Source organism: Cucumis sativus, chromosome 2 (assembly GCF_000004075.3).
Source record: "Cucumis sativus cultivar 9930 chromosome 2, Cucumber_9930_V3, whole genome shotgun sequence".
NCBI lineage: Eukaryota > Viridiplantae > Streptophyta > Magnoliopsida > Cucurbitales > Cucurbitaceae > Cucumis > Cucumis sativus.
The window spans coordinates 670733-680536 of NC_026656.2; the positions used below are offsets into that span (position 1 = coordinate 670733).

Sequence of the window (9804 nt, forward strand, 5' to 3'; positions counted from 1 at the left end):
AAAGCATTTATCAAGATTTTTTGTCCCCTTGCATTATTATATTTCATTCTAAACTTTTAAATTATAAGTTTATCATTTATAATCTATATTTTTCTAATATTCACTCTTTTATTTTTAATTGCAATACTAACCATGAGGCGACAATGGATTTAAACCATCACATATGATACACATCTTTTGTTTCGATCTTATCTTTAAAGAAACCTTGTCCATATATATTATAATCCATCCGCTTGTCTTTTTGTTATAAAGTAAATTTATTGGCTATGTGACATGCATACTAATGTTATTTCAATTTATATATATATACAAAACATAACATTGAACGAGACTTGAGCCCCAAAACCAAGACTAAACCTACGTACATCGAGAAATGCTAATAAATTAATAATTAGATTCAAAATAATTAAGTATATAACATCATTTTAAGAAATAATTAGATTCAAAATAATTAAGTATATAACAATATTTTAAGAAAGTTGCAAATATTGGTGTATCGAGTCCATCAACAATATAATAGGTTTTGCTATATTTATGATTTTTTTAAAAGTTTGATATATGCTTAATTATTATTCATAAAATTGCAACTAATTATAATTAATGGAAGTTTAAAAATTTATTATCCAAAAAAATTATTAGATTTTTTTCTCATACTTTGCCAAAAAAAAAATCTAAAAACTAAGCATATGACACAATATAATGATCCATGATAATGTCTACTCTATTTGTCAACACATCCACTTGATTCGATCGAGCATAAAATAGAATAAAACTTTCTATTTGATCCAAAACTCATGAATACAACATATGGTCACGATCAAAAGTAAAAGATTCTTGAGAAGGAATGTTCGAATTAACTCAAACAACTACACTGTGACATTTTCAGTAAATTGAAGACTCAAATTTCGAGTCATCACTGAAATACATACTGTATAATAAAAAAAGAAAAAAGAAAAATTACTCTAAAATTAGAAAAAGATTCAAATCTAAATTTTATTACAATTACTAAAAAGAAAAAGAAGAAAGTAATGATCCAAACTTATAGATATGAACTGCTCTCGAGCTTTAAATGAATCTCACGTCTCTCGAGGCCATTAAACACGTCGATTCGACGCTCATTTATGACGATGTGTAATGTAATTGTAAACCCAAACCCGCCTATTCATCGCCAATTAAACGCCGATCGGAATTAAAAAAGAAAAGGAAAACAAAAAGCACCTTCATCGGCAAAGTGTGTTCCGATACGGCGATTCAAACGCCGCTAAACTTCTCTCCAGCCGTAGATCCGTGTAGAATTTCTTGATGAATTCCTCAGCGGCTTTATCAACGAACTGACTATCGCCGTCGTCCTTTAACGAAAACGGCGAATCCGTAACACGTAACTGCCGTACGACTAACGGACTTTTTCCAAATCCAGGCAACGGCACTAACGGCGACGCTTCGGATTTCTGATCGGTATGAAGAATATCAAGAACTCTTTGAACGGCGGTAACAGTGGAGAAATCGTCGTAGCGGTAAGATTTGGGGAAATAGTGTTGTTTACGGAGTTTTTTGTTGAAGTAACGGAACGGATATGCTGTATTAGCAGGACTGTTACTGCAACTAAATTCGTAATCACGAGTTGAGATGTAAGAATTAGCGATATCAATTGTTTGGCAACTGAAAGCAGATCCGTGGTGGAATTCGACGAGATTCGCAATTGCTTTTCCAGCGATTTTGCTTCGTTTAAGCATTAAATGAAGATCGAATGTGATCTTGCTTTTGCTTAATCCTTTCCTCAACATGAACACAACCGCTCGTAATACGTTCCATAGCTTCTTCTTCACTGCCGGACGAATCGGCTCCATTTCCATTTCTAACAAACGAACAGAATTTCAGAAAAAAAATTCGTAATAATACTGCCGCTCTGTTTCTTCCTCGTCTTCGAGAGAAACGATTTCCTTCTTTTCTTCTTTTCTTCTTTTCTCCTTTTTCTTTTTCAGTTTTGAGGTGCTTGAACTTAATCGGTTACAATGAGAGCGATATATAAAGGGAACTAATGGTACTTAGTGAAGAATATTATCTCACTCGCAGTAACAATTCGTGTTCTTAATTACAACAAATATAAAGGTGTTTGTGTATTGTGCAAACGCCGTTTTCGCGAGTGGGTGTGAGATTTGTCTTTCCTTTCGTTAAGTAAAGCCAAAAGAAAAATAATAAATATCTAATACAAAGGCTAATAATATTTCTTTTTTGGGAGTTTTTTTTTTTCTTAAAAGAATGGAAGTAACATTAATTAATTTGGAATTTTCTTCCAAATGAATCGAAAATTCGAATTGCTTTTTCTTTTTGTGAAAATTAATTTTGGAATTGGTTTGGCCAATGATTACATATATCATGATCGTCAACCTTTGCCCAAATACCAAGTTACTAGGTGACATGAATTCCAAGTTTAAAGTTTTAGATGATTTCTTCTTGGAATTCCCACCATCATTCTATTCTTTCTAACGTTGAACATTATCTAATTTAATAAGATTTCTAAAGGGTTAAAATAGAGGGCAAATTTTCGAAAATAATGTTTTTTTTTAAATAGTGACAAAAAAAAATATGGCAGTGTGAATTTTTTTTTAATTATGTTTAACTTGGAGGTCGAGTACACGACGTCCATTAATCTACGTCAACTATATAATACTTTATTTATTTTAACCCTAATCTTTGGTCTTCTTTTCATTCCTTTGCGGGGGTCGTCTACATCCCTCTCTAAGCTTCATCTTCTTCTCATAGGAGTTGGAGTCGCCAATATCACTTTTCATCTCCATCTCCATTCAAGTGTCGATCCTTAGTTGCAAGTCACACCTTTTTGTCCGAGTTCAGCCACAAGTTAGTTGTGCCCTCTCCTCTATCACGCATGTTACCTGCTTCCGCTAGTTGACTGTCACATAGGATTGATATGTGTGCAACATCGTATACCACATAGATTTGGTACACAGATTCCACCCTACTGGTTTTTACCTTTCTTTTCCGTCTATCCTACTTTTTACATTATTAAAAAAATAAAAGTTTAGTTTTAGTTTAAGATTTTTTTCATTATTTTTAATAGGTTATAATATATCTAGTTTACTTTACTAGTGAACTTATTAGATATAGTTTAAATTATGTTTAACGAAAATATTAGACTTTAATATTTGTGTTTAGTAGAATGGTTAACTTTTAAACGTACGGAAAACGTCAACTGCTTATGAGACAAAAATATAGTAATGATTAAAAATGTAAGAGAACTAGTCAAGCTAATGAGAATATTTTAATGTTTAAAAGAGAAAAAACCTAATAAAAACATTGCACATATGTCATCGAGTCATATGTGTAAATTTCCTATCGTTTTTAAATTTAAAAATTTAGTCAAGTACAAATTAAGTTTCTACATAATTACTTCGATTTAGTTTAAAAAAAACGCATCTCTATCGTATTTAAAATCACTATCAAACATGTCTTTAATCAATCAAATATAATTCTATACTTTTAATTGCAACTTCTCATATCGTGAAAATTGATTTTAAATTATAAACGCACGCTTAGAAGCGGGACTTCCAGAAATGCTAACTTTACTTTCCAGAAATGCTAACTTTACTTTTTTAACTTTATTTTAAAAAAGTTTTGCAGATCAATTTAAAACGTTTCAATTCATATCTATTAAATTTGAAGTAAATTTAAATATTTAATGATATATTTTTTTAAAATTCAACTATAGGTTTACTGTGAATTTGAACCTCTAAATCTTTAATTAATTGATGATATATATATACACGATTAGTTCACTTGCATGTTTCTTTCTTACCTACCAATAGGTTGATATTAATATTTTATAAATGTTGTGAAGTTACCAAATTAATTGACTATTTAATCTTGAAATATTTGTTAAAGAATATTTGTTAAATGATTGATAGAATAATATTCATTTACAAGAGTTTGGAGTCGTTTATACTTTTCCAATCCGACTTTCTTTAGTTGGTTTGGTTTCAAATTTCAAACTTTTCAACTACAAATATTTTTTAGTAGAACATGGGATGAAAGATTGAATTTCAAATTATAGAAACTATATCATACTAATATCACTAAGCTAAGTCCATTTTAACATAAACAACAAAATAATTCTACCATGTTACCCTTTTTCATCGTCAACAAATAAGTATACGAACGTTTTTCAAAATCAATACTATAAAATTAAACTATTACCACAAAAGTTACTTTATAATTTCTCCCAAATGTCCATTCTAATTTCAATAATTCTTAAATTTAATTCTTCTGTGTTTTTAATCAAACAAGCTAAATAATATTAAGAATGTTTTCCATGCAATAAAACACCACATGTAAATATGTTTTCAATTTTTATCGTAAACACGCTATTATATAACAAACAACTATTTAAAAACAAAATCAACGATAGCTACTCAGGTTTATATAGTAAATTTTATCGCTGATAGTTATTTATATACTACCGTAATAGAATATAAAATTTTGTTATAGCTGGTAAATATTTTAATTTATTTTTTTATTTTTTAAAACGATAAGAAAAAGAAATAAAAAAATAAAAAAATTTAAAAATGAAAATAACGTATACATACTTATTTTTTAAAAAAATTACAAATTAAAAAACGAATACTATGAGTATAAGAGTTAAAATTAGATTGATTAAAATTGGAAAAATTTTGAAACAGAAGATTAAAATAGTAACTTACTTTTACTATTCTCTAAGAAACTATTCGGATTGAGGGAAAAAAGTATTAATATATCTAAAGTAAGAGAGGCTGCGTTTTATTTAACCGAATCCGACAAAAGAGTGGTTGAGTCTTTTGACGATTTACACATGAAAGATGGAAAAAGTGCAAATTTGTATTTTTTTTTTTTCGCCTAAGAGAAAAACAAAATACAAATATTGTAAAAGAATGGAATCTATTTTTTACTTTAAAATAAACATTATTAATGATTCAAATACTTCAAAATCAACAAAACTCCAACTTCCAATTCCATACAACACCAATAAACATATATATATATATATATAAACAAATATAATTCAAGTTATTATATCAAATATATTTCTATACATTGATGAAGGATATTACTAGCTATTAAAATTTTGTTATGATATTAATATGAAATTTTGCTATAGCTTATAAATATTTTGTCAAATTTGCTATTTTTATATTCTTTCTATTATCTTCTTATCTATATATTAAATTAGTCTAAAAACACAAATTGCATATCCGTTGAATTACCTTGTATCAAAAATGCAAAGTTAATACAATTAAATTATGTAACATTCACTTTACCGCTTTAAATTATTTATACGTCGTCAATTTCTATCTAATAACTAAATATGAAATTTCATGTATACGTTTACGACTAAAAGTCGAATTGATAAATGTATGATAAACGTAAAAAAAAAAAGGACTAAAATTAAATTTAACATTATTTATTAGTGATTTGCAGTTGCTTTTACTTGATATGGTTTAAATTCAAGTAATTAACATTATTCTTGTCTAAAAATCCTGCTAGAGTATTACCCAAAAAATTATTTCTAAATAAATAAAAGAACAACTAGAGAAATAAGAACCAATAAAGATTAACAAATGCAATAAAATTTTCAATTCACTTTTAATAACATCAATGTGAAATTGAATAGCAACCCTAAATAAATATATTACTTTACAAGTTACAGATGAATAATTTACATTACGAAGAAACCAAAATTTAATATCCAAATTCAATATGGGAAGAAACCTGACCCCAACTCCTTTCATTTTCCAGCTTAAATGCAAACAGAATTTAAAATTTAACAAATAAATATAGAATACAAATAAATGAATGAATGGATGAATGAAAGCTTAGAGAATTTCTTGTGCTGCGTTTTATACCACACGCCGCCCTCAGCAGCCAGCTTGAGAAAGTTGGCAGAATGAATTTCATTACCTAACAAGTTGACACGTGTCACATTAATGCCCTTCTTCCGAGCTACTTTTATAATATGCAGAAACGATGATGATCTTACTAACGTATTTCTATGTCAGTTGAGTCTGATTTACTTTGATAGGATGATAGGTTTTTTTTTTATATTCGATATAATATCAATTTATTACGATTTAGTATTTTAAACTTATCGTTAACTATTTATTGATTTAAATACGAACTTATATTTCATACACCTAATTTAACTAGTCATATTCGATCATCATTATTATTGTAAAAAAATTAAGTTTGTAATTATTGTTCTCACGATCTCATACATACACACACATATATATATATATATTATTTGTTACTTTTTTATGAATATTATTTTGAAAACTATGTGATTTTTTTTTTAATACTGATAAAAATTAGTTGTAAAAGAATTTGTTCATCTTGTTGTAATTTTAAGATTTAGCAAATTTAAAAGTGATGATTCTCTGATAACCCTATGATTACCGTTTGATAACTCTCTGGTAGTTCTATGATTATTGTTTGATAGTCATACGATATTATTAATTTTGTTATAGTCGCAAATATGCAAAAAATTGGTATCATGAGCTATTTTTTTCTAAATGTTCTTTTTCACAATTTTAACTATAATACAAAGTGCTTGGTTAGAACAAACAAAACAGAAAAGGAAAAGATTACAAGTAGGTATATTAAGAAATCTTAAAAATTGAAAATACAAACGTCATTTTTTTAAAACATGAAATGACTAAGGACAAAATTATTATTAAAATAGCACGTTTTTGCAATATGTTTTTAGTACATAACGTTTAACAATTATTACCACTTTGATTCTTGTACTTATCATGCTCGTTTTCACTATGATACATGTATACATGTACTTAAAGTGATATCATTATAATTTTAGTCTAATGACTAAAATAGAGCAAACCTTGCAAACAAAAACGCAAAAGTAAGGTTGAATTGAAACAAAAATGAAATTTGAAAAATTCATTTTAAAAGTTTAAAAGTTATTTATTTATTTATTGAGGAAATAGCAACAAAATTTCTGTATATTTTATGGCATTATTATTTTTTTAAAAACAATTATTTTAAATAATTCAATTGCACAAAGATAATAAAATTAAATATTCGTCTTATGTGTCTTACTGCTATTTAAAATAGTATTAAATGTTCATGTACAACCTTTGTACTCAAATTCTCTCATCTTATATCCTTATGTGAATTATTTATGAAGTTGTCGCCTTTGAGCTCGTTTTTATTTTAATGCTTTGTAAATATCTTAGAAAATCAATTTATTCTCATTAAATTATCGTCACTATTATTTATTTGAATTATATATTTTTTTCTTAGGTTGGAATTATTATGATTACAACTGAATTCTTTTTTTATGTAAATAATTTTTTTTTTGGGCTCAATCACTAGAAATTTGAACTTTTTTCCTTTTATGAAATGCATTGGAAATCAAATAAGACTACAACTGTAATTAATTTAGAAGTAGGTAACAGTTTGGAAAGTTTAAAACATAAATATGTAATCGAGAAGAAGAAGAAAAATCAATCAATTTCAATGGTTAAATAAATAAAATTGAATTCTCAAAGTCATGAATGTATCCAATCTCATTGCTGATATTTGCTTTAAAAAAAATATATAATTAATTTATAAGTACGGTTTAAAAATTATACCATAGATAATAGTATTTATTACATGTCGTGGCAAGGATATATAATTCAGCTGACAAAGTTTATATTACTTATTTCAAAGTTTAAAGCTCAAATCTTCACCCACGGTGAGAAAAACACTTATTAAATGTATTTCTTTTCTATATACATATTTATTAGTTGACACCACGTTAATTTAAATCTAGAACAAGCTAATTGAGTGAAGTTAACTTAATTGTTATAATAAAAAATTTGAACTCTCGAGAAGAAACAAAAGAAAATACAATAAGGCTCTCGACACCCTCGATCTCTAACACGCAGTAGATGTATGTTGATAATTAGTGGATGATTCTAAATTTATTTGCAGGGTTTAGTATAATCGTTTAGGGAAGATAATTTGAACTTTAAATAAGATGGCCAATAATAATAATAATGTATATCTTGTATACTTATTTTGATAGGATGATATATACTTTAGAGTTTCTATTTTTCTCAATGACAATGGATTTTTATAACCACTCGATTTAAACATCAATACACAAAGTTCATTATTTATATCTCTCGTACTTTTAATAAATTGTCGTAAAACACAAAAAAAAAATCGTAATATAAATACTAAAAACAACATCAATAACTTAGTTTGGAAACACACAAAACTTTAACTATTAATCTAAATAATCTTTATAAAATTTTTTAACGAAACATATTATTCAATATCAGTATTTTAAATCTATATATATATTCGTAAAATAAAAATCCTCCAATCCATATCTCTCACCATCAATATTTTAATTCTTACTCACTTAAGTATATTATATACTAAATCCATGTATAGTCTATTAACATATTAATTGTGGCAATGGACATATCAATTTGTAAACAAATGAATATTGCACAATCAACTTCTCAACAAGAAATTTCCATGCAACAACAAAACAACAATAAATAGAATCGATTTTTGTACATAGGTCTTCGTTGAAATTATATTAATAATTAATCCAATGAAGAAAAATATATTGTATAATTTCTTATTTTTTTAATAAAAATCACGAATCGCTAGTTGGTGGGTGGTTTAAGTTCAAAGTCTTCGCCTAGTGGAACGACGTTGTGGGGTCGGATAGTTACGGGGGCCTATACGATATTGAAAGTTCATAGATCAAATATGTGATCACCAAATCAAAAGTAAATACCCACCAATTTTCATCGTCTATTATATTTGTATATTTAGTCTTTAGTCAATTATTTATGAATGAAAAATACATAAACAAATTATTTTTTCCATAAAAAAGTTACCAACTTTGTTGTCAATACAAGAAATTTCAAATTATTTCTTTAACAAAGTTCAAATTATATATCTACAATATTTATCTTATGAATAGTAAATGTCGGTTTGAATTGAGTTAAAAAAAAATTGAGAAGATTTTGATGAATATGTGCACTTGGTTATAAACTTTTTTAGTTTTTCCAAGTTTACAAGAATGAACTCATTTCATCACTGAGTTTTCAAAATGTATGTTTTTAATCCTTAAGATTTTAAAAATAGGTTTAAAAAATCCACTAAATAATTACATACATTTTTATTTTGAAGAATAACTTCTAAAAATCATATCATCTCCATAACAATTTTTTAAATTTTAAATATTAATAATTATTTATTTTAAAAAAACAAATATACAATACTTAGGACTTTTTAAATCTATTTTTTTAAAAACAAGTTGATTAAAAATATACATTTTGAAAATTTGATGACCAAAATCATCTATTGTTATAAATCTAGAGACTAAAAATGTTCATTTTAAATGTGAAGACAAAAAAACACATATTCATATAAACTTCAAGCCTAAAAAAATAAGTTTAGCAAAATATTTTTTAAAAAAACTCATTTTTATTTAAATCGGTTTAAAATTCACTCTCTATAACTATTTCAAGTGGCTGCACTCTCTCTCTCTCGTATACTTACCTTAATTTCATTGTATAAAATTTTCTATTCACACGTCAACATTTTTCATTAATATTATCTCCAATACTTTGACAAAAGTACAACTTTGACCTAAAGACTAAATCAACATTTTTATCATATCACAGGAAAATCATTAAAAGAAAACAAACAAAATATGAGTATAATCAATAAAAATATTTAAAATAAAGTCTTTAGAATTCTTTTTAAAAAAATATCTATCTAATTTTC

At 26.3% G+C, this 9804-nt stretch overlaps 1 protein-coding gene across 1 annotated transcript; it reads right to left on the reverse strand.

The window, feature by feature from the left end:
* Positions 1–757: 757 nt before the first annotated feature.
* Positions 758–2011, reverse strand: LOC101210555. Its single transcript, XM_004150799.3, has one exon. It carries the CDS (start codon positions 1851–1853, stop codon positions 1221–1223), a length of 633 nt encoding a protein of 210 aa, XP_004150847.2. The 5' UTR covers positions 1854–2011; the 3' UTR covers positions 758–1220.
* Positions 2012–9804: the final 7793 nt, after the last annotated feature.